Raw genomic sequence first — 26799 nt, 5'->3', positions numbered from 1 at the left:
TACTCCATTAAAATCTAAAATGCTCGTTAATTAATTTAAAATGGGCATAAGAATATAAATTTAAATTTACATGTGAAAAGTCATTGCAAGTAATTGAAACCAGGAAGTGAAAAGTTTATGGGGACTTTGGTAAAATGTCATGGGCGGAAGATTCAATAAATTTTCTATAAAATGTTGATCAATATCTTTTTTGAAAAATTATTTTTAGCCCAAAAACATCTCACACATTTTTGTTTAAAATAAATAAATAATATTTTACGGTCTGCTCAGTATATTGACTAACCATTGTCAAAAGTGTTTATCATTTATCATAATATTACCATACAACAACGAATAAACATCATCAATATTTTTTGTTCAATTAAATTGAATTTAGTTCAATTTTAAGATAATTTAATAACTAATTGATAATTTTTGATTTCATAATCTGATAATTTTTCATCCATTAAAGTTATATTTAACAAATAATCTACCAATTTCATCAAAGAAATGAACTTTGTTGTTTCACAATGTAGAACAAGATTTAAACTGGTAAACTTGATAAAGGTATTTCATTGGAGTTTTTTAAAAATTTATTTATTTTTCTTTTCAGTACTGTCAATGAAAATTAAATTATCAGGAAGATGATTCTCAAAATTCTGAATATAAATCTTCGAAGTCAAGTTAAATGTTATAATGATATATTTATTCTAGATAGAAAGATGCTACGGTCTTATCACCAAGTCCACGAAATATTCATCAAATATCTTAAATAGTGAAAAAAAAAAGAATAAAAACACAGTTTCATAAAGGAAATATTTAATTTTTCCTTTTTAAGGGTTGCAATTGAAACTGTCGCATTTGAAAAGTTATCGTTTGAAAAAAAAATTCTTATATTGCGATCATCATGAAATTTTAAATTTAAATTTAACCACACAAATTGTGACAAATTTATTGTTTCAGTAAAAAAAATTCGAAAGTTCCGAATTTTGAAAAATAAAAAATCCGGAAACAATCACTCCTGTATACATATTAAAAATCATGCATTTTATATAATGTATTATAAACCATATACATGTTAAAATATTTTTATAAATTTTTAGAAACTGACAGATTTGAATATTAAATAGGTATTTCATCCAAAAATAACTCTTAAATAATTATGAAAATCATACTCACCTTGCACAATAAGTTAGAAATTTCACTGTGATCTTTGAGATATGGTGAATTGTTCCAAATAATTCGTACAAAATCGAGTAATTTGCTAAGATGATCTGGAATTTCAGATAAAGCAGCTGTTTCAATGTCTTTACATGGCGTCTTCAGGATGGAAAGAAACTTGACATTATTCTGTGCGATGTTAAATTGATTCTATAGAAGAAAAAAAACATAAATGATTATTATAGATTAAAAGTTCCAGCATTTGTTAAAAATCAATGTTTCTCAGGAGAAAAAGATTTTTATTCTCAATGTGATAAAATTTATAAAAAAAGCATAATTTAAAATTTTTTTTATCGATTTATATCACTATTTAATTTGCCATAAAATCTAAATATTAGAATCTAATACTTTTTTTTTAACTTCGTGAAATTCGTCATGATACTCGTAAAGCAGAACATGAATGCCTTAGATAAAAAATGCTTTTTATTTATACTTAAAACACTTAAAATTTTTATTTACACTCAATACTGACCTCAAATTCTAGAGGAAAACTTCCAACATATTAGTGAAAACAATCTCGGAAAATTTCATATCAATACTGGAGTAACTTTTTGAAAAATCATTGTCATGATCGACATTTTTCTACAAAAATATTATTTTTTAGAAAACGCATTTAAAGTTTTAATACAATATAAATTAATGTTTACAGTTTTTGGAAAGAATTAAAACTTCCCAGCATTGTATGTGATACTTTCCATAACCTAAAATTTCAAACTATTACTTTGTTCATGACTCACCCGTTTTTTTTTTTTTTTTCTGGAGTGCTTCATGGATGGCTCAGAATATCATTTTGAGGCAACAGTCCTCATATTGTCTAAGAGCGAATAAAACATGCTAACAACATTTTAAAATAATAAGCCTTTATTTATCGACAGTACTTTAAAGTACCATTGAAATTCGGCTGATTTTTTCGTAATGTGACTATTTTTTCTAACAATATTTAAAAAAAAAAAAAAACCGAAGAGAGTTTTCCAATGGAAAGCAATAGATATCAACTAAAAACGACATTAAAAATCTTTGAATCATTAATTAAATTATTTAAATTAATTTTTTTCAAAATTCCTCTTTCTTGGGATAATTTCGAACCAAAACTTAACTAATGGTTCAAAAATAAATTTGAAAAATCGATGGTAATATAATTCGTAAATAAAGGGTTAAATCAAGTGCTGTCGACTAACCTAATTTTTGAAAAATAGATAGCAAACCTGCAGAATCATAATTGAAAAAAATGAAGACAATATTAATTGCAGTGCTTGAAGTTCAATAAATGCCTCTTTTGGATCAACGCTCCAGATAACATTGGTGGAACTTTCGTTACAACTCTGTGTTTTGTTATGCAGATATTTTTTTTACCAGCTTCTGATCGCGAAGATCCATTAAATTGCTCATTTATTTTTAAATTTATGATTGGCGCAGGTAGAGCTGGAGTTCAGAAAAACGAATGAAATATATTATTTCTTATTTCAAAAGGAAGTTTTTTGATTTTGGAATGGCATTTCTGATTTAGATTTTTGATTGTGCCTCGATAATAGAACAGCTGTAACTCCATTTGTAATTCACATAAACAAAAAAAAAAAAAAAAAATAGAAAGCTTATAAAAAGACTGTAAAATTAAATCATAAAAATTTTGATAATTTTATTGAAAACGACGACTTTAAGTCAATCAGATATCTTAAGTGTGTATCAATGAAACATGCCTTACTGCAAACCTTTCCCTACTAACATTATTTTTGGATCAATAATTAGACTTAATAAAAATATAACTGACTGCTACTTCTAACCTGAAGTTGATTGGACACCTCCATGAATTTAAAGTATGACGTCAGTTTAGCAGCTTTCAGAATCTCGATGCACATTTTCACGTCATCCCGCTCTAATTGGTATAACACTTTCTTCAAATCATTACATTTAAGCTTCCAAAATTCAATCTCTTCAAGTGGCCCAGATTCTTCACTGTTATTATTTCCACCTTGCATCAGAACACACGTAAATAGCCATATCCATTTCATAACAGTTCCTAAAAAGATATCATAAACAATTTAATTGATAAATCACTTTGATTTAATTTAAGAAATATTTTGAAAAAGCACGTTTTGGTTATTCAAATATTAAGAATCCTCGAAGTTTATTTTATTAAAGAGTTATTGAATGAAGATGGACTCTAGCAGTATAATTACATAAATCTCGATTGTCGAAAAATGCATAGGAATTTTTTTGAAATAAATTACTAATATACGATCTTTTTTTATTCCTGAGATAGTTTTGAAATTGTCAATGGCTATACATTCAATTTTTACCGAAATTAAGGGTAATAATTTCCACACGTTTGCCAAATCTCATAGATCATAAATAATATCCTTTTCTGACTATTTAATTCAGAGAATCTGAACTTCAATTACTATTTTCGAATAATTGAAGATGGTTCGAATCAAAAGGTACTACTTGACAAAGAGGATACCGTCTGCCAGATTTAAGCTAAAATTGATAGTGAAATCATTTTTCAATCTCTAAGAATACTAATGCAAAGAAACTCTTTCTAATAGTTAGATAAGTCGTTTGGTACAGTTCTTTCTCAGACTGATAAATGAAATTATACCTTGTTTTATCAGTTTACAAAGGTTTTATATTTGAAATCGGTTATATCTTGCTTTAGAAGTCTGACCTCAGAAGAGAGTGCATTTTAAATAAATACCCAATTGATAACATCTGATATGCAAATCAATAAAATAGAAGTCTTATGCTACATAATATTGTAAGTTCGCCGTATGATATTTTACACCATGTATTTTTAAAAAACAGTATCATAAAATCTTTTGCGTTCTCTTAAAAAATGAATACTTTTCAACTTAGAAATAAAGATTTTGATATCATCTTTCCAGGTGAACTAATTTGAACAAAATATTCCTTTAGAAAGAAAGCAAAGAAAAAAATTTGCCTTAGAAAGCATCTTTTGAATGAATTTATCTTCACTAAAAGCTGATGTTTTTTTATGTTCAACCATACAATAACATATTTGATATGTCATTGATTACGTACTATTTTAGAATACAGAAGAATTTCCAAAAACGTTAGAATATTTTTAGAATTCTTTTCCTTTTATGTGTATGTCACTTTAGATCTGCAATTTAGATTAGCAATTAGAATTTCAATTAAGAATATCAAAAATTGCTCAGCTTCCATGAATGTAAAATTCAGGAAATAACGGATCTAAGAAATTTGCTTTTTGTGGTATCTGCTTTTCAAAAGAATTATTATTTTTTATTTACATGTAAACTTTTCAATTTGGACAAACCATTACGAACTCTAATAAAACTCTAACTTCGAAAATTAAGAAATCTGGAAATTGATCTATATTTCCTTTCAAATTCATAAGGTTGCCACAGAAAATAAACTATTTAGATCATTCAGATACATATAACTTTATTTAGAGATACGAAATATAGTTTGTATTTAATTAGAAGTTAAAAACTGAAATAGCCATAAAATCAAATAAATAATCATAAAAATAAATAAATAAAATCCACAGTTTTTATATACTGTGGATATCATAGAACCAATTTGGACAAAATGCTTAAAAATACAAAATATTGGGATAAAAGTTGTGAATACACTACTAATATGTTCATCTGATAAATACTGACTATTCCTTCTAATCCTAAATGATTCATAAAATAAAGTTTTTAAGATAATTTAAAATACTGATATTTTAAAAATAAAAAAAATTGTGCATGTGTACTAGGTTTCTACTCTTCTGGCATTTAGAAAGTTACTTCACTTTATACTTTAATTAATGAAACACTCCTTAATGATTATGAAACTATGTTAATCTTTGAAAGTTCAGATTCAATGCACTATGTATTCAATGCTTGATATGTATTTGTTTATTTTCTTATATACGTAAGAATTTATTATTAATAATAAGTGGCATAAATAATTTTGTTGATTTTCTAATCAAAAAATTTTACGTGACAATTATTTTATTTTATCACTCTCTGCGTATTAATGGCAAAAGACACAGCAGAATTTGTGAAACGAAGTATTTAATGTTTAAATGGGCTGACATAAGCTATTTTCGGACGGAGGAAATGACATTATAAACAAATGATTTTCTTTTTCAGAAATGCCAGCTGTAATGTTGAATATTTTGTGCAGAATTTTTCCAGAAAATAACTTCTCTTGCGAATCAAAATTTTAAGTGATTATTAGTGAATAATTGTTATTAAGATTACTTTTAATAGTAACGAAGTTCTTAATTTGCCTCATACTAAAAAAAAATTTAATAAAAATGAAAATCATGATAGGTTTTATATGAAATGTATTTAATTCATTTTAAAAATAGTATAAAAATAAAATATACTGATATGCAGTAAAATCATTAAAAAAATTATTATTCCATTAAATAGCATCCATTTAAACGATTAGTAAACAGAAATGTTAATAGATAAAAAAAATTTAATTTCTTCAAAGTTTTTATTAATTCTTAAACATAGTATAGTATGCAGCATATTTGGGGGTTCATTAAAATTTATGGAAAATAATTATTAAAAAAAAATATTTACTTTCAACTTGATTTAGCAATTCCTTTTGGTCAATTACACTTCTGACGTCTTTGTCAAAAATATCATCAGGAACGTAGAATACTATTTCCTTTTGAAGCTTATTCCTCAAATCAAACAATTCCAAAAGAAACTTTGACAGATGGTCTAAGTAATCAGTCTTAATACCTTCAAGAATTAAGGGCATTTCGGAAATATTTTTTTTGATGATAGCTATCACTTAACATCTATGAAAATTGAGAACTGCATTAAAATCTACTATAACAAAAACATGTGTAATGTATTAAACATTTTTCAAAAATGGTTTTCTAATTCTACTCATAAAAAATGTTAACCAATTTATTCGATTACGAGATGAATAAACGAGAGTGAAGTGGAATCAATTCCTGTAACCATATAATCATCTGAAAAAAGTAGATATGAGCCTCTTACTTCACATTATATCATGTTGTTAGACCGTCATATTTTTTTTTTCTACTGCACGGATTTTTAAAGCAAATTCATGTAATGGCTTTTTACATACAACAAATGACCATGAATTGTTTCCATTATATACCAAATAATACTATATTACCTGATATCAAATAGCATTGGAACTTTATGACGAAACTCCCTTTCGTATGTACTTTTAGTTTATGTTGCTCTATTTCACAACATTGAAATTTGTTCCACGTACCATTTTGTATCCATCTTTCTACTCCTTTAGAAAAAAGCATTTCCAATTTGCTATTTTAAATTAGCCAAAGCATATGATTTTCATCAAATGTAAATACTTCGTTTAATTTTTCAAATCTTGATGTTAGCTAATAATATCCTTTCTATATATTTTATAGCAAATTTTAATACTATACATTATAAAACAACCTACAAGCATTTTCTTGCACCAGATTGTGTGTGTGTTTTTTACGTGACTTATGGAAGATGATTTTAGCACCGTTAGATTTATTACATAATCAAAACAGGCACAAGAAAATGCATTTCATATATTGAGTGAGCTTACAAACTAGGTCTAGTTTCTTTCTTAGGTTATCAATTGATGACTTTGTTTTCATCCTGCGGAGCCATTAGGGAAAAAAGCATAGCTAAGTGATGTTTATATCAAGTTGTTGTGATTAAATTGAAAATAATTTTACAAACCAAATTTATTATTAATTTGAGTATTGAATGTACTCAAAGCATGGAACACCATGTTTTCAACCCTTGAATAAATGTGTATCTTATCAACATCATAACTTACTGGGACTCAATCATAAGGATCTATGGAAAAGATTTATCACCATTGTAAGGCATCGCACTTTGAATCCAAATGGAGCCATGAACAAGCTGTTTTGCTGGTATTAAAATTTCATAATGTAAGACATTCTCGATCCATCGATTGGTCTTTGCAATTAAAACCCCGATCAAATCTCAGGTACAAACTTTCAATAATGCTGAATTTCTTCTTGAGAGCTTATTATTTGTAAGCTATCAATAAACATTCTTAATTATAGTATTTTCAAGAGTTATCAAGAAAAAGAAATTAGAAATCAAAATTTATCTGATACATTTCAAGGAAAACATTCAAATGGAAGTCGACATACCAGAAAAATGTAGTTTATTCGGAAATCTTCGTGAACGAAATAATTAGATTGTTAATATATTTACAACAATTTAGTAATGCATTTTTTATGTTCGCATAGCAGCATCTCATCAATCTAGTTCGCTAAAACAACATAATTTTTTTTTCTTTCAATTATTGGAAGCAGTTGCAGTTTAACCCGAAAGAGCAAATTTTATTTATACCAAATGGAAGCATGAAATTAAAATTTACCAGAAACCTTAAATTTTAATGAATCCAATGAATTCAGAAAACGGATAGTTGGTGTGTTTATTGAGGTTGCAAGAGGGTGACATGTTGCACTACATACGTACATTAAGGATGAACTTAAAGCAGAGAATGCTACCTTTCACAATGAGAAAGCGGAAAGAGAATATCAGAATTTAATGTAGCTGATTAGCCCTTTAATTTATCATTAATTGAAAAAAGGATGAAAAAGATATACCTGAAGATGTAGCCAATATCTGCAAAATCCCATCTCTTTCCCAGAAGTTTCGCCAGAATAATCGAAAAGAACGGAAGAGTAATTTAACTTGATGGAAGAACTACAAAATCTCTTATGAATTTCTTCAATCCAATGCACTTTTCTTCGAACATTATCAAGGATAAGTTGCGTAATTTTCCCAGCACAAAGTCAAAAATCTGAGAAATACTCCAAAAAAGAAGACATTTTTTTTTTTTTTTTTTTTTTTTTTTTTTTTTTTTTGTAACAGGTAGGATGCCTGACGTCATATGCTGAATTCACATGACGAACTAATAATGTGAAGTTCAAAGCAATTTCATTTACTATTTCATCCCAAGGAAGACAAAAGTTTAGCTGTACACATGAATCATTGCAAGAAAAAGGATTTTTTTTTTTTCCATTGCGGAATTCAATTATTGGACAAAAAGTGAATCAAGATTATAACTTTTCCACATTAATTATTTAAATTTAATTAACGAGAGAGAAGATAATTTTCAAGTATCTAATAAGCCTTTTCCAACTGGTTTTTTTCTCTCATCCATTTAAAGGTTTTCGATGTATTTTGCTATACAGCGCAAGTAAAACTTTTTCTTTCCCAAAATAACCACAAAAGAATTTTTTAAAAAAAACTCTGCCCACGATACTTTATAACAACTAATCATCACAAAATTAATCATTCATCATCGCTATACACATTAAAATTACAATACAAAATATTGAAAGGATATTATTAATATGGTGAATGTCATTGCTTATAATATTTAGTTGAAAATTCTCTGCGATTTTGAGAATATAAAAGGATAAGATATTTTTGGATAATTCGTTACAAAAGAGGTAAAAATTTTATCAATTTAAATTGATAAAAATACAAAAAAAAAACTGTAGTATTTTGACAAAGTAATTTTTTTCGTTATGGGATTATCAGTATTTACAGGCAATGAAATTTCCAATTATTATCAGGCTGCAAACATTGTGCGTCAATAATAAATTTTGGCTTAGTTAAATATAAACAATAGAAGGAAGTAAAACAAAGAAAAAGATAGTGGGAAAGAAATGGTGTCATTCTTTTCTCAAAAAAAATTCCATAAAATATAAATTATACAAAAGAAAAGAAAAAAAATAAAACTTAAAGGTAATGTTTTATAAAAGTATCCAGTCTGAAGTATTAATTCTAGATTCTTTTTGGTATGGAAGCAAAATTACGATTTTGCCAACCATGACTTATTTCGCCATTATTTTCAACTGAATAATAATCTCTGTTAGAATTGCATCAGATTGAACGATTGTTGAAGAAAGCATTCGCATTGCATCTAGTTAGGAAAAAAACATTTAAGAAAATCATGATCAGATTTGCGACTAGTTAGTTAGCTGCCTAGGCAAGTCGATTAAATGAATGTTATTAGCCAATTGCGAAATAAATCATTTAGTATAAAACATTAATACTATTAGCTATGAAATATTAGGATATTAGTACAATATGAATCTTTCTTGTCAAGTATGATTAATCAACCTGTTTCATACATTCACTCTGTTATAAACACAGAGCATCATAAATTAATCATAATCATAATCATCATAATAGAGCAATCATAAATTAATATAAATAAATAACAACATTTACATTTTAACAAAATCACAAAAATAAAGTGTGAGCTTAAAATAAATTATTTTCAAGTTTGTTACTTTAAAAACATAATGAAGTGTAAAATAGATTGTACAGTTTATTAAAGGAAGATCTCATCGAGCCCTCTGCCTAATGCCGGAAAGTGCTTAAATTCGCCACTGAAGAATATTGTGTGGTAATTTAAGACAATAATTTTCAATTGAACATATTTCAGAGTTACGAACATTCTATGGTGCTCAAAAATTTTCCAATGACATATACATTTGACAAAATTTGAAAAAGCACAACGTATGTTTCGTATTCGTTGTTTCATTTAAAAAAATGATTGAACAATAATGCAAGATATTTTCCGATTTATTACTTTATTATCGTATTTCTTACCGAGAATGGAATTCATAGCTATAAAATGAAGTCAAACATGCATGCGAGATTAATTTTGTTCATTTAATTTTTAATTTTAAAGTCATGGCAATATTTGGCAAATAGAAGCAGTACATACAAGGAAAATTTCATCGGTAACAAGTCGAAATGTACGTTATGTGCTCCTAATTTAAGTTTGGAAAGGAGAGGGCTTAGACTAAGAGTTATTATTTTCCACGAGTTTTTAATTTTATGTTTTTCCTTAATGTGAATGATTTCTTCTTTAATTTGAAAATATATGCGAGGCAATATAAAATTGTCTTGCGTTTAAAGATACTAGAAAGCTGTATATACACAAATATCACGTTTTCCTTTTAAGATAATAATTTTAATATTGTTTCTACCATGAGTTTATTTTTCCTTTTTAATTCAGAGCTTCTAAAATTTTGACTAACATTGTCCATAAAATAAATGGCTTATATTCCATGAAATAAATAAAGCGTCACACAAAGTTTCCTTTAAAAAAATAATTATAACCAAATAACAAAATATGAAATAGATTCAACCATATATTAAAAACTTATATTTAAAAATGATTATGTCAATAAATAAAAAAAGAGAATAGATTAACATATCAAATATAATTTAGTAATATATTTAGATTTTATTATGAACTTACTGTGCCTCCCCACTCTTTTACAAATACCACAATTATCGAAAAAGAATACGAGTTTTTCAGTTGGTTGGTCACCTCTAAATAAATCATAGATGAAATGTATCGCAATTAAAATTATATCATTGAAAAATGGTAATATAAAGTATAAGGATACATTTTGACCATTCTCCACTCCGAGAAAACATAGGAAAATACACAATACAAAGGGTCTGATAAAGACTTTCAAAAAACGGAGCTTTAGCTGTTCCATATAAGAGTTTGCTACTATAATCAGATGAAATAAGTTTATCAGGTACAACTTTAATAAAGTAGAATAATTCGGGAATTTCCGCTTTTGGAATATCACGTTCCACAACCAATGCATCTCCTGAAAAGTAAACTGTCAAAACATTTGATTCAGGATCTATGACAAACTGCCATAATATTTGTTCATGATCTTCAGTCCAGAATTCTTCGATGTTTTTCTCCAGTGTGATGACTGTTTTTAAGTTTTCCACCTATGAAAACATACAAAAAAAGAACTATAATATATAACTGTACTTATACTGTACTGTACTATAGTATATAACTGTTCATATAACTGTACTTATACTGTACTGTACTATAGTATATAACTGTTCATATAACTGTACTTATCAATATTTATCTTTATGTCGTTAAGAAGAATTGAATAAATCTGGGAACAAAAATTAATGAAAAAGACATAATTATAAGAACTACATGCGTTAAACAAGAGCATAATATAGTATTGTTACAAACCTGTAATTTTTGCTTCCCATCACGAATAGAGTCATCGTAAGGAAGACCGTTTTATGATCAGCCCTGTGGGTGCTGATCGGGTGCCGCGTCAATGATCTCAGAGCTTGGCGACCATTTGGCGACAAAATAGAAATTACTGGAAACTTCGAGAATTTTATCGATCCATCCCATAGGAACTGAGATACGCCCAGAACCTTCTCGCTCCGCCTCCCGGGAACTATAAAAGGCCGGCAGTCTCAAGCTGCAAGGGACCAGATCGGAATCAGAGTCGTTGACGAGTAACGAGTCTTCGAGAGGACAGCGAAGCAACGGCTGAGTGCCAGCGTTGTGTGGTGCCCAAGCTATTACTGAGATGAGCTATGTGTGTAGTCCTTTTGTCTACTGTGGAAGCAGCGTCGTGTCGTATGTGGAGTAGCCAGTCGTTTAGTAGTGAGTCGGCAGTTTAAAACAGCGAAAGCGAAGAGACGGTGAGAACTTCAGCCGTTTGGAGAGACCGTAGAGCGAAACTCCGACTATCCCCTCTCCTGCTGGATTCTGTCCGGCCGCTTTGTGTGATGTGGTCAATTGCTACTTGTGGACTACTATTTGTTGTAGTGTGATGTTGTGTGCTGTCCTGTGTGTTCATCTCGGCTGTATATATTTGTCGTCTGTGTCTTTGTGTTTAACAAACATCGGTGTCGTATTCTACTAAAACTTTATTTCTACATCGACCATCAAATCTTAAAAGAACCCCGTGATCCGTAACAGTATAGTGTAGTATAGTATAATATTGTATTACGTACATTGAAGAAAATGAAAAGTTCATAGTTTTCAAGTTCAATAGTTCAAAAAATTTCAATAATTCCTATAATTACATATTTTAGTTTAGAGACTTACACTGCATATATATCTTTATAATTATTATGAGAGATCAACAAACAGAGTATTTTTATAAACAATATAATAACTTAATGGAAGTATCTTATAATAACTAAGTTAGCTTTGACTGAAGTACAAATATAACATAAGCCAAAAGAACATTTTAAAACTAATTTGAAAAACATGCAGTATCAGTTCAGCTTCAAAATAGAAACTACTGATCTTTATTAACCAAGTGTAATACCCAAAAGAAAATGACCTGCGGCCTAGTTGTTAAGCATTTGTTGTTAAAATTCAAACATATTTGCTTTTTCGTATAGATACGTAAACATAGCATAAGATGGAAATTCTGATTAGATTAAAAATTAGAAATGAAAGATTAAATTGATGAACCATTACCTTAAAAGAAAAAGAAAAAAACTATTTCTACTGCTAATAAAAATGAATGTGTATGTGTCTGTTTTGACGTTGTGCGGACCAGAGCGTTTGACCTACAGCTACCAAATTTGGCACATATATTCCTTGCAGGGTAGAAATATGCATCTCAGAGAGATTTGAAATTTTAGTTAAAATTTTAACTAATCAAAAATTAAACTATATTTTTATATTTTCTGAAAATATTAAACAAAACTGGTTTTAAAAATTTAGAATACGATGAATTATTGAGCCAATTTAATAGTCTTGCAAATTTTCTTCCATTGTTGAAAGCAAAAGAAGAAAGAATCTGTTTAATATTTACATAGTTTATAGGACAAATAAAAAAGTAAAGTAACAATACCACTAAATATAGAAGAGAGGTGGATAGGACATTCACTCTTTTAATAAGGCTGCGATGTCCTGGTTTCTATTAGAAAGATTCATGTACTCAATGAGCTTAGCGCATGTAAGACTGTAGCATATATAACCATTAAACTTACTACAATAGCAAAGTCATCTGAAGTTGAAAAGTCAATTTCTTCCAATTCAGCTAATGAATATTTTCGTACAAGACCTAAAAAAAAATTTTAAAAAATGAATATTTAATGATTTCTGAAGAGAGTCGCAGTATTTCAGTATAAATATTTCAATAAACAAGAGAGGGGAAATGATATAAAATCCCTATCATTCTGGAAACAATATGGTTAAAAACTAGTAAATCTACCTGACACATTATAACTAAAAGAATAAAAAATGTAGTTTTTCTTATTGAAAATTCAGAATACATATATAAAATTTAGCAAAACCAAAGCATACAGATACTCACTTGGAAATAATGAGAATAATTATAATCAAGAAACGCAAGTATAAAAGTTCCAATGTTATACAATTATATATAATGATTAAAAAATCATTCAGATAAACTCAAAATTTATTTATTTCAATGATATTGACAAAAAATATAAATATTGACAATAACAGCAGTATTTGATTTTAAAGCTCTCGTCCATGATATTTAATCCTAGGATCGCCAAACTACGGCTACTTTTAAGAAAATATATAGTGTAAGTCGTAATATTTAAGTATAGTACATATAGTAAGTAAAATAAAATAATACAAGCAATATTAGGGTTAGTTATGATAATTGATAATTTGGAAAGAATTTTACTAACATTGTCTTTTTTTTTTTTTTTCAATTCAAAATGACAGAATAAAATGGAGAAAATGTCGGTCTCTCTCTCTGTGTGTATGTATATATATACAGTGGTGGCCAAAATTGTGGACACTTTTGAAAATTTTTATGTTTTCTAAATTTGTATGTTTATAGAAAATATAACGTTACACAAAATGCAAACTATTATACGGCATTTTAAACAGAATTTAATGCTGAATTCAATACAAAAAATAAAATTCAAATATTTATAATATAAAAAAAGATGAGCGGCAATAATTATCAAGATACCTCAGATGCTGATGACTGCAGTGAGTTATCAGTGCTTAGTAGGATAACGTTTATTTCTTATTACAGCTTCACACTGATATTTTATTGAGCTGACGAAAGTTTTAAGCTCTTCCTTCGTTATTGCATGATGCCAGGAAACAATGACACCCACAATTAATTCTCTTTTATTTGATGAACGCTTCATATGTACAAGAGTTTTCAAACGGTGCCATAAGTTTTCCATAGTTTTGAGAAGATTTAATAGTTTTGAGTCTCAATTTCGTCACATTGCATGCATAGTTAATAAGTCAGTGTGCTCTATGTATATTGCGCAAGAATATTACCGGGATGTATATGTATGTTGCGGGATGTATGTATTACTATGTATATTGCGCAAGACAAGTACCGGATGCGACATAAATTCGTGCAAACTTCAAAAAATCATAATAAAAAAAGTAATGCTCGAAAAAAATTGCGGTTTGCGGGAATATGTTCAGAGAGCCTTTGGATTTTGTCTTCCATTATAAAATGTACTTAAAAATGGCCGAAAGATGGCGTTCACACGGCATACAGAGACGGTTTATGCAAATCAAATCAGATAGCTATGCTGGAATTGGATCTGGCTGGACACAATGCTGGAAATGGATCTGTCATTCGACGCCAGTAGCATGCTATCGCTACCGGATCGAGAATTAGTGGTTAAATTGTTCTATAAGAACGGTGAATCCGCGACTAAAGCATTGCGACAGTAACGGACGGTGAAAGGAATTAAGGGGAAGAAAAACCCAATTTCATTTAATGGGATATTGAATTCAGTTCGCCGTTTTGAGAAAACGGGAAAATTAGAGGATCGTCTACGAAGTGGCAGAACATCCGTCAGAGCTGACCGCGTCCCTGTTATCCAAAGGGTCATGAGAAATGTGGCAGCCGATACTTCAGCGGTGAGTTGCAGTTCAAGTGAAACGGGTAACAGGAATTCCGGAAAGGTCGATCTGACGCATTCTGCACGAAATCTTGAAACTGCATCCGTGCAAGATAGAGGCATTTCATCAGTTCACCTTCATGCAGGATGGTGCCCCGCCCCACGTTGCTAGTTCCGTCAAGACGTTTCACGTTGCTAGTTCCTAGATACATTCACTGAGGACAGAGTGATAAGCCGAGGATGTAAGAATGAGTGCCCCTCACGATCACCAGATCTTGGTTCCGCGGACTTTTGGTTGTGGGGATACCTAAAGTCTCGTGTCTACCGAAACTCTCCTGCCACTTTGATGGAACTGAAAGATGCCATTCAATTGGTCGTTATTGGCATCGATGCCGACATCTTACAAGCCTCACTTGCTTAATACCTTGTGGTGGCGGTCATGTTGAGCATCTTTTGTTTAAAATGTACTATAATGTTACTGTGCTCTGTTTTCTTGATTTGCATAAACCGTCTCGGTATGCCGTGTGAGCGCCATCTATCGGTTATTTTCTAAATACACGTTTTTTAATGGAAATAACAAAATCCAAAGGCTCTCTGAACATATTCCCGCAAACCTCAATTTTTTTCGAGCATTACTTTTTTTTATTATGATTTTTTGAAGTTTGCACGAATTTATGCCGCACCCGGTATTATTTTCTTTTGTTATGGCAAAATGCAGTTGACCAAAGTTAGTTGATATGACTAAATTATTACTGTTTGTATGGTGGATGAACAGCTGGCTACCGAAGGCGTAATTAGTTTTTAAACTGTTAGCGTAAAAACTTATCAATATTTTTTTGGCCAATGAAAGGGATTAATTTATTAAATATTTAAGTAAAAATTTCTTTAATTATTTCTTGTTTAGTTTTCTCCAAATTTAAATCTAAAGGAAGCCGAATTTTTAATACAGTTTGTGAGGATGCGAGAAGAATTGTTTTCTGCTTTAAAATATTCGAAGAACTATTTGCGCAGAGTCAACTGTCGTCCTTGTGAAAACGGTGTTATCAAAAAATTATAGACAAGTTCTCTGAATTAAAAGCAAGAAAAATGATATTTTGATGCCTCTCAGTAGCTATTTATATGTTTGCAAAATTGATTTCTTATTTACTGATTTATTTTATTACCTTATCAAAAGTATAAATTTAATGCCATTCAATATGCGCTTTTGGACTTCCCTCTAAAATTTTATTTTATTTTCTCTTTGGTGTTGATATCTCTATTATTTTCTTTCAAAAATATTTATTTACCTTTATTTTCTTTCACAGAAAATGTGCTAAAATATAGAATATGTCATTCAATTTTCAGGTTTTAGAATGTTAACAATCCATATTTCAGCTCGAAGTTCAGGAAGAAAATAAAATTTTCCCTGAATGGTCCTCTTTTATAATAAAAATTATTATAATTCATAAAGCATTTAGTGATTTATGAACTCAATTCCATTTTTAATTATTCTTATAGCGAAATACACAAAAAAGAAAATACTGCCATCGTTCAAAAAAAAAAAAAAAAAAATCAAACAAATCGCAACATTTCAGACTTCCTTGACTTCGTAAAGCACAGTTTGAGAATTATATCTATCTGTATGTCTCTGAACACGATAGCTTAAAAACCGGTTGAAATAAACAGAAGAAATTTGGTTTATGGTCCTTATACCAAATTTGTTGGTTTCTATCAGATTTGAATGAAATCTATGAGTCTACCTATGCAAATACAAACGAATATGAAAACTATAAAATGCAAATAATGCTATATGAATAAAATTGGTTTACAAATTTAGAATCTAAAGTGTAAATATTGATCGAATTTTAAATTAAATTAGCCAAAGAGTTGCTATTTGTGGTCTGTACTTCTGCATGCATGTAAACGTGATAGCAATGTCACAACGATGTAGATTAATATAATTTGGTATTTGTACTTGATATTAAAATTTTATTTCTGTGATAAATTTTGAATTTCAATCAGTTGAAAAAAAAGCATTCATAATGCATATTTGATTTTCGTCACTGTATTATGAAGATTAAAACTCTCATGTATGGTGTGTCTGAAAATAAAAATTTGAGCGTTCAGGCTTTGCCCAAGGTCCATGAATTTATGGGAAGAGAGTGACACCTTTAGTAGACAGCATACTAGATAGTTTCAGGAAGACCTCTCCCTCTGATTAAACTAAATAATTTCCTTTTTAAAAAACTTAAATGAAGAGAAATAAAAATGATATAATTATGAACAATATTTTTTTAAATCTGTTTAATATAAAATTCGAATGCTGGAACATTGATATTGTATTTTTAATTTCAGATTTGAACGAGCACTTATTTCTCTCACGGAATCAAAACACTCTGTCTGCAAATTCTTTTCTAAAACTATATAAAATCAGAATACTTTCTTTCGGCCTCTCTATCCTACTTTCTACCTTCCTATTCTCACGCTACAACGTTCTCACTATGAGAAATAATTTTGATATAAAAATTGAAATATTTCCTTGAAATTACGAAGAATAAAAAAACGCTAAGAAGCCCCACGACTGTTGCTTTTAATTATATATAATTAAATACAACATTCACTACTGTAGAGCTATTTAAAAAATGATATATTATATATCATTTTTTAACTGATATTCCCTATAATAATATAAATATAAATGATATAATGATATATTATATATCATTATAATAAATGATAATGATATATTATATATATTATATATCATTTATGCCAATAAAACTGATATTCCCTGTGCAAATGAGAAATAAAAGCAATAGATGTATTAAGAATTGCCTTTAAATTATATAACGATATCAGAAAATAGAACTGAAGATAAAATCTCAAATAGGTTTAGTCCTTGCAACTTTCTAATCATCAAGGAGAAGAGAAGGGGGGGGGGTGAAAATACTTCAATGCCTGTGGCTTCATATTGTCAAAATCTGTCACTAAAGTGCAGCAAATTCTGAATTTTAGATAAGAGTTTTTATATCTCTTTTAATATCTGTAAGCAAATTAGATTGTTGGAAGGAAGAAGTTGCAAAAATATCTTCTATGTAATAATCATCATATTCTTCAATAAGCTCTTTTATATGCCTTTAGTAATCTTAGTAATTACATAGATAATAGAAATTTATAGTAACAGAATATTTCTGATATAAACCCTTATAATGAAATGACCATATCAAATTAATACATGTGTATCCATATTTATAAGCTCTTTAAAAAAATTAACATAAAGTTTAATTGTAATTAGAGTCTTTTTTCTAAAAGATAAAATTTAATATATCAAACACTTAAAATAAGTACATACAAAGTGACCATAAGCAACCTAAAATATGTATATTGGGCTGTAATTAATCTTTTTATGTAAAGAGAATAGGAAAAAAGATGTCAATAAATACCAAACAAAAATAAGTAAAGACATATAATTAATGCATTTTCTTCATGATTCATACAAATTGGTTATATTCATATTGCACCTACATCTTTGAACTCTGAATCTTTTTAAAAATACTTTCTAATTAAAAAAATTTAATATAATTTAATTTAATATAATTTTGAATATAATTCATCCAGATTATAAGCTACATTTTCAAATCCAAATTCTTTTTTACTCATTCATATATTATTCATACGAGAGAATACTCTTTTAGAAAGTATAGTAGGAAGATCAAATGTGAGAAAATTCAATTTTTTTTTAAATCAAGCGAAAAATATATTTATTATATAATTGATTTTATCCATTATGGAACAAAACCTGAAAAGGCATGCTTGAGGAATTAATTTTTTTTAAAACTGACTATAGTTTATCTTCCTTTTTATTTTAAACTATTCATTTGTAAACAAAGAAAATGGGAAAACCAGGGATATTTTATTCAGAATTAAGATAAGTCCTTTCCCTTTTTAAAAATTGTATATAAAGTATAAAAAATCTATCATTATGCCAACTTATCTACAACTCCTGATCATTGTAGAACATACAATATTATTCTTACATTAGAACATACAATATTATTCATTTCTAACAATACTTCTGTTAACAAACAAAGTATTGATAATTGAAAAATGCATGAGAACGTATTTTGATCTTAACTAAAATCTCACTTTTTTTTCATTCAAAGAAGAAAAAGAGAGCAAGAAAAACGATTAAAACTAAAAGAAATTACTCTTGAATAACTACAGTTAAGACTCTGCATTTAAAATCTAATTAAACATTCATTCTTAATAATAACAAAAAACGAATGCATTTAGAATTACAACAACAAATACAAAATGGAAATTTTGAAGAATCTTTTAAAATGATATTGGAAGAACAAAAACAGAATGATAGATAATTCTGAAAATATCTTCATTTTGAAATTATATTCATTTGTGTCATTCTTTTATACATATATGTATAACGTTGAGTTTGGAAAGTAGAACCTGTTTTACTAAAATTCTGAATAAAAATATTGAATATTTGTACGCTAAATTTTATTTTTAAATAAGTAAGTTGATCATAAAAGTAACTAACTTTATGCTATTCAAGATAACAAATTAAAATAAGACTTACTTAAATCTACATTAGGAATATTTAATGTTGTTTCCATTGGAAAAGCATTAATGAAGAAAACGACACAGACAAATATATATAACTAAGGTTATACTTATTGCTTTTCTTTTAGAATTAGAATCGGCTTCTAACTTTCCGCTCTTCTATTTTCTAAAAGTAACCATGGCAACCATTCACTCCGAGTTGAGTTTTTGTTTTACTATATGTAACTAAATATTTTTTTAAAAAATTATTCCTTGCATATAAATAAAACTTAAGAAAAATCCTTACAGAATTTTATTAATGTTTTAAAAACTTCTTTTCGCAGCATATTATATAGTTTTTATTTCGATTACCATTTCATTTAATGTTAATACATTGAAAAGATTTTTACAGACTTTTACGTTTTGATTCATTGATATTCTGTGTACAGACAAACTTAAATATGCTTGTACTTTACTGATTAATTTGATTGCAGGGATAAATATTATAATTTGCTCTTTGTGTATATATATATATATATATTAACAATTTTGAGTTTTTGGAACCTGGCAACCAAATAAAAATTAGCTTTGGCAGCTTTTCTTCCGAAAAAAATTTCCTTTTGTTTTATTGTGTATGTACTTGTTTTCGGTTCGGAATTAGAAAAGGGCAGTGATCTTGAAGAGGAAAGGCAGCTGGTGAAAGAATCGTCAGTTTTCTAAGACGAGTCAGCTTTGTAATCGAAATGTCGTCTCGCCGTATAATGAAAGAAACCCAACGTTTATTGTCCGATCCAGTGCCGGGCATCAGTGCCGTTCCGGACGACAGTAATCCCAGATATTTTCATGTTCTTGTTGCTGGCCCAGAAGGATCACCCTTTGAGGGAGGTATATTTAAATTGGAACTTTTCTTGCCAGAAGAGTATCCGATGTCACCTCCGAAGGTGCGCTTCATTACAAAGATATATCATCCGAATATTGATAAGCTTGGCAGAATTTGTTTAGATATTTTGAAAGATAATTGGAGCCCTGCTTTACAGATTAGAACTGTTCTTCTTTCAGTTCAAGCTTTACTGAGTGCACCCAATCCTGATGATCCTCTTGCTAATGATGTTGCTGAGCAATGGAAATTCAATGAACAAGATGCTATTGAAATAGCTCGAGAATGGACCATGATATATGCAAAAAAATAAATCGGTGTTGTTATCTACACATGTATATTTCGTATATATATATATATATTCAACCTTTTTGCTGAGTGCATTTTTTTATGTAGCCATTCTGTTACGCACATCAGGTGTTTATTTCATCTAACATTAAATCTTTTTTTATTTACTTTCATTTTTTTTCCCATTATATACTGGAAATAACATTATATACTGCCTTCTATCCTTATATAAAGCTATTCATTGTAGTGGAAATAGTTTTTCTTGTCTGATTACCCATTAATACAGCATAACTGCTAATCATTTAAATATTATGTTAAATTAAGTCATTTTGAAAGCTGTTAAATGTTACAAATATGACTATTAGTAATTGATTGCTCTAGAATTCTTCAAAAACTCAATTTTAGCCTGTTTAATGAAAGAAATTATTTTCAAGACAGTTTTTTAAATCATGAACATATGATTTCGTACAACTTTGTTTTGCGTAACTATTTATTGTATGTTTGACATTCCTAATAAATTGTAAATTACTGCGACTGCAATTATTTCTTTCAGCTTTTTCCAAATAATATGCTATACGTAAGCATATTCAAAATAATATGCTTATCGTAAAAAGATTGTAATTTACCTCTAATATTTAGAATTTCTATTATTATGCATATATAATATGTTTAATATATCTCTTCATAAAGGGAAAATTTAAATATTCTGTGTAAAATAGTCAGTCAGTAATAGTAATATAAACAAATTTTATAAGCAAAGAATTTTTAATTCATTTTTATATAATTTTTCATTTATAATGAGAATATTTAATTTCCTTTTGAAGGAATTAATAAACATATTTTTTTTCTAGCTTACTGTATTTATCATTCACTTGATGTATTATTTATGGAGGTTATTGTATTATTGTTGAAATTCTTTGAAAAATGATATATTTTTATTTTTGAAACAACCTTTTTCTTTAAGAAAAGCATTATAATTTTAATTTATTCTTTAAAAATTATTTTCAAGTTTAACTTATTTTTAAATTAATAATCTTTATTCTATGGGAATAAAGCAGGGTTTTCTGATTAAAAAAAGATATTAAGGTCTGTATAAATAAGATTTTGCATGTAATGACTAAGAACTGAAAAATGGAGATTAATAAGCAATAAAAAACCATTAATGCAATGAAAGATGATAAATAACTGACACAATTAGGGAATTCTTTTGGCAAAACAAAATTTTTTGTTATCTTATCGCAAACTCAATTTTAAATTGTCAGTTTAATTTTTTTTTTTTTTTTTTTTCCCCTAGATACAAGTAGAAAAAAAAAGTGAGAGTATTTTTCATAAAATATCATTTGCATGAGATATTATAAGTATTTCAGTACAAAAATTTTTTAGTGATATCATTCAGTTAAATAAATTGACAAAGCATTATAGAAATGTAAATTTAAACACCTAAATTTTAAAATAAAAATGCCATTAATGTAGACTAAATTTTGTAAGAAATTACATTAAGTCTTATTCATTACTAATAGATTTATAAAACTCACTTCTAATATATGGCCTGATTAATATTAGAATTTATTATTATAACAGTGAGTAATGATTTTTTTGTGTTCTGTCCTATATTAAAATCAGCTATTGTTAATTATCAGTATTTTCAAAAAAACTATATTAAAGTTTTTGTTATTATTATATAATTTTGTTGGAATTGCAATCAGTATATATTAACTTTTAGTGTAAACCTAGATTTACCCTTTAAAAGATTCAAGTGAAAAATCTAGAAGTGAATGATAAATTATTATAATAAGTTGACAAGATTTTTTATGTTTTAGATTACATGTAAAGATTGCATCTTTTAATAACATTTGCATCTCCTTTCTTCATTTTTTGTTATTTATTATTCAAGTTAAATTATTTCATTTAAGACTTGAATTTATATGCAATACAATGTCATTTCATGTAGAAACTTAGACAAAAAAGTTTTAATTATGCAATATTATCTCTAAAATGTTCTTTAACTTAGATTTATAAAAAAAAAAAATGGCATATATTTTAAGACATGTGAATCCCATCAACAATAATTTTGTTTCATTTTTGTTGTTTAATATAGAAATCTTAATGTTTGTTGATATTTTTCTCTGAAGATTTGCATGATTATTCTACAATACATGAAAGAAAGAATATGCTGACCAGCAAGAATGAGTTTATTTTTGAAAGTATAGTGCATTAGAAAGTTTTTAAAATGACATTGTGCAAATACATTCCCATGTCTTAATTTAATAGCTGCATTTTCAACTATCTTGATTATTTAATCAGTGAAGTATAATTCTTTGGCATTTATTATATGACAGTTTTTGGAAATAAAAATAATAAAATTAGATCAGTTGAATTTGAAATTCAATTATGAAAAAAGGAATTAAATAATTATATATAATTATTTAATTTCTCTTATTATACAGCAATATGTGTATAGTGTAATAGAATAAGAATGTCCAATTGTGCAACAGATAGATAAATAGTTTCATTGGATTGGTTTCAATTGTAGCATTTAGGCAGTTGGAGAACAAAACTCATAAAAATTAAATTTTCTTAATTTTTTTTTAAAATCAAACATTTAAAGCCTATAGCCTACCACTTTAAATAAATAACTTTATGACAAAATGGATCACTCAAGATTAATTAATTGCTATTATCAGACATTATCACGGCAAAGAGCTTATAAATCTGGAACATGCTTTTTATAATCTAACATATATAAGTAATATTATAAAGTTGTATAAATTAATTTTCCACCAAAATACAAATAAGATATTGTTCTTTCTCTTATAAACCATATTTCAATAATATGTATACATTTTATTTATTTTTGAAATTATGCAGATTGTATCGGCCAATACTAAGATGAAAAAAATATATATATTATATTAAAACTGAAGTAAATAAAATAAATTACATTAAACCTCTTTAATAAGTTATTTTTTCTATGTCCTAATTCATTACGGATTTTTTTTAAAAATCCCCGTTCTGCCAAAATATTCAATTTTATCTCACCCATTCTGAACTTCAAAATATCAGGCAAAATATATATTTGTGCCTTTTAAGCACAAATTAAAATAGTTGCAATTTTTTTTAATCCATATAACAATTAGCCAAATGATAGTTTTAGACTATTCATATTACATCAAAATGATGACATGTTTAAGAAAAAGCACTACCTATGATTGATTATACAAATTTATCTACATCTATAGTTTATATATAAATAGTTTATTCAGTTTTGAATAAAGACTTAATAGTATACTATTTCTTCTACCAGAATGACATTTTAACAACTTTTAATATATTTTCCTTCTATCAAATGAAATCATTTTCAATAAATTATCAAAAGTTCCTTTCAACATTTTAAACATGATTCAGATTTTATAAAAGTCTTAGACAAATTAATTATTTTCTTTATAAAATTTCATACATTTGAATCATACAGTTGAATAATTAGGGTTAAGTAAACTTAAATTATTTTTATGCACCTTTTTGAAATGATTGATTGATCAAGCTATTTATCAGGATGTGTAGAGAGGAACTTCTGCAGAAATTTAGCACCTTAACTCAAAAAAAATTAAGCACTTTTGTACATTCAAACGTAGGTCCACAAATTATTTTCTAAGCATAGGATATTTCTTTTTTTATAATATAATGTACAATTTTTATCAAAATATTTAATTTTAATATTTATTTTTGTATTTGCGCAACTTATACCGTAAATTAAGGATATTTTTTAGTTTTGACAAAAGATAAAAATGATAGTGTAAATTGTTACCAAAAAACTAAGCCTACATTTTCAAGGTTAATAATAAAAATATCTTTTTTTTTTTTTTTTTTTTTTTTAAACATTTCTTAAAATTAACAAAGTATCATTTGATTTGGATTGATGCATCATTTTAGAAAATGTTGATGGCAATAGAAACATAGTATGATTAATAAAAAATTGTCCACATTTATATCAAAACTTAAGAGCATGCATTAAAAAAAAGAAAAGAATATTTTACCATGTATTAAAAATATTTCAAGAAGCTTTTAATATAACTTATGCAATTATTTCTTTAATATTGATTTTTAGATCTCAATAAATATAGTATATGAATTCAAATCAATTGATTGTAGAAACAATTTTTGGAAAGGAAAGAAAAATCTTTGATAAAATCAGATTTTCACATTTTACTCAAAGTATTCTAATATGGCATGAGAATTCTAAAAAATTGTTTGAGGCCTTTTAAACTTTGTTTAGAAATAGAATCGAGTCATAATTAATCTTTAAACAAAGAATCATTTGTTAAGAGTGTCAACATTATTTTTAGGAAATAATTGGAACAAGAATTAAAATTTTCGGAAAATGATGAGGTATTGCTTCATTCATCCATTTATATATATATATGTTATAAACTTTTAAAGTTTATATAATCTGTAAATTTGGCATATCTGATTTATATGGATTAAAAAAATCAATTGCCTAAGATGGCGTAGAATGACCTTGTACCAATTTCTGAGTATGTACATTTACACAAAAGAAACACAATCAATCAATCGCCAATTTTGTGTTTTAGTTCAGAAAACTTAATTTAACAAAATCAGAAAATGCTGACAGATTTTCATCTGTATGATTTTAAAATTTGAATTTAGCTTTACAAAAATCTCAGAGAAAATAGAATTTTAAAAATTTAGATCTAAATCTTTGCAATTTCAAGAAAGTAATTGACTATTTTTTATTCAAATTTTTAATCCTAAACCCAAATTTTAAAATAAAAATTTTCGTGATACATATGTTGTTTCTGGCTAAAGATCAATCAAGAATATTTATCCTTGGTCGATCCCCTTCTGACAAGAATGCTTTTCTTGGGAAATCGAACAAGGATTGTTATGATTTTGGAAATTTCATAACAAACCATTACTGGTAATTGCAACTGCTTGAATTGACGATTACGGTGTATATTTTAGCACTACTATGTCAGTTCTATAAGAGAATTATCACTGAAATTTAACAGATTTTGCCTGGGGATTCAATTACACAATACAATAATTTTAGTTTTAGAGAAAATATTTTCAAATTTACTTTTATGGTAAGCATCCATAATTGTTTACAAAACTTTAAATTCAAAGACATCACGAGTGGAAATTTAATGATCAGTCGATAAATTAGTTGTATTTGATTTTTATATATGTAACAATAAATAAGATTCGATATGCACATAATGGAAAGTGTAAATTTTCTCCTGAGCTAACTCGCCAGATTTAGCTGTCAAGAAAATTTTATTTAAGACCTTAAAATACTTTTTTTTTAACCTTTAAAAAGGTGTTGTAATATTTTTTGTACTATAATATGATTTAATGCTACAGCGAAAACACGTGAAAAATTCTGTATATTTTTTAGTTAAGCTTCTAACTGAAACTTTAAGGAATTTAAAATTTTATTTCACAGCCCCCCCAAAAAAAAGTGTATATATATATATATGTATATATATATATATCGCTAAAAGGACGGTAGAATCTTGACCTGGAAAGATAATTTCATAAACATTTTTTTTTTTTTTTAATTTTAAATCCTGTATCTAACAGATTTTTTTAAAAGTAAAATTTAACATTTCGCATGCTTGGTCTTACAAACAATTATTCCCTTAAGAATAAAGATATTTGAAGAAATAAATTGCGATCAATGAAAGCTTATGGCTTCCAGTTAAACTTTCATCGTGCAAATTTTTACGCAATCAACTAGCAGAATTAGGCAATACAAAGAATTGGAACACACTCAATGTAGTACAAGAAAAACTTTTTAGTAAGTGAATCAAAAGATCGCCCACAAAAGACTTGACGAGAACGATGATCGAATGTGTAACGTACCACAGAGGCTCCACTGTAATTAGAATAAAAGTAGTTAAGTGCATTTTTTGTCGATCAGAGTCAATCTGCGTATTCTCCTTTACTAACCTATACGGTATCAGACATACATTTACCAAGTATAACCAAAATATATTCTTCATTATCTTGAATACTAAAAATTAAAGAGGTCCGAACGTTTATCAAGTCACAATAAATTTGGTGCAGTCCGTATTTCTCAATACTCTGCTAATTTGTAATTAAATACTCTGTTAAAAGTTGTATATAACAAAGCTTACAGTGGATGTCGTAAGTTGGTTAAATTTTAACATTTTACAGATTATTTTCTGCAGCTTCAATCACTCATTC

The 26799-nt window shown here is 27.5% G+C and overlaps 2 protein-coding genes across 2 annotated transcripts in view; one reads left to right on the top strand and one right to left on the bottom strand.

Moving 5' to 3' along the window:
• LOC129962948 (dynein axonemal heavy chain 2-like) overlaps window positions 1–19483 on the bottom strand; it is a 127108-nt gene extending 107625 nt beyond the window's left edge. Inside the window, exons 1-6 of the mRNA XM_056076951.1 lie at window positions 19447–19483; window positions 13011–13084; window positions 10631–10973; window positions 5760–5924; window positions 2982–3217; window positions 1159–1350 (exon numbers count right to left, since the gene is read on the bottom strand). Coding sequence (XP_055932926.1) covers window positions 1159–1350; window positions 2982–3217; window positions 5760–5924; window positions 10631–10973; window positions 13011–13084; window positions 19447–19483 — 1047 coding nt within the window. The remainder of the gene's footprint in view (window positions 1–1158; window positions 1351–2981; window positions 3218–5759; window positions 5925–10630; window positions 10974–13010; window positions 13085–19446) is intronic.
• A 609-nt stretch (window positions 19484–20092) lies between these two features.
• Window positions 20093–23427, top strand: LOC129964031 (ubiquitin-conjugating enzyme E2 N-like). The gene has a single exon (XM_056078695.1). The coding sequence runs from the start codon at window positions 20153–20155 to the stop codon at window positions 20597–20599; it is 447 nt and encodes a 148-aa protein (XP_055934670.1). The 5' UTR covers window positions 20093–20152; the 3' UTR covers window positions 20600–23427.
• Window positions 23428–26799: the final 3372 nt, after the last annotated feature.

This window comes from Argiope bruennichi, chromosome 3 (assembly GCF_947563725.1).
Source record: "Argiope bruennichi chromosome 3, qqArgBrue1.1, whole genome shotgun sequence".
Classification (NCBI taxonomy): domain Eukaryota; kingdom Metazoa; phylum Arthropoda; class Arachnida; order Araneae; family Araneidae; genus Argiope; species Argiope bruennichi.
The sequence above is the reverse complement of the archived record's forward strand: the minus strand, read 5'-3'. Positions and strand labels throughout refer to the sequence as shown.

Bases quoted from the DNA above. Each gene is read 5' to 3' on its own strand.
- LOC129964031 (XM_056078695.1), top strand. From the start codon at position 20,153: ATGTCGTCTCGCCGTATAATGAAAGAAACCCAACGTTTATTGTCCGAT.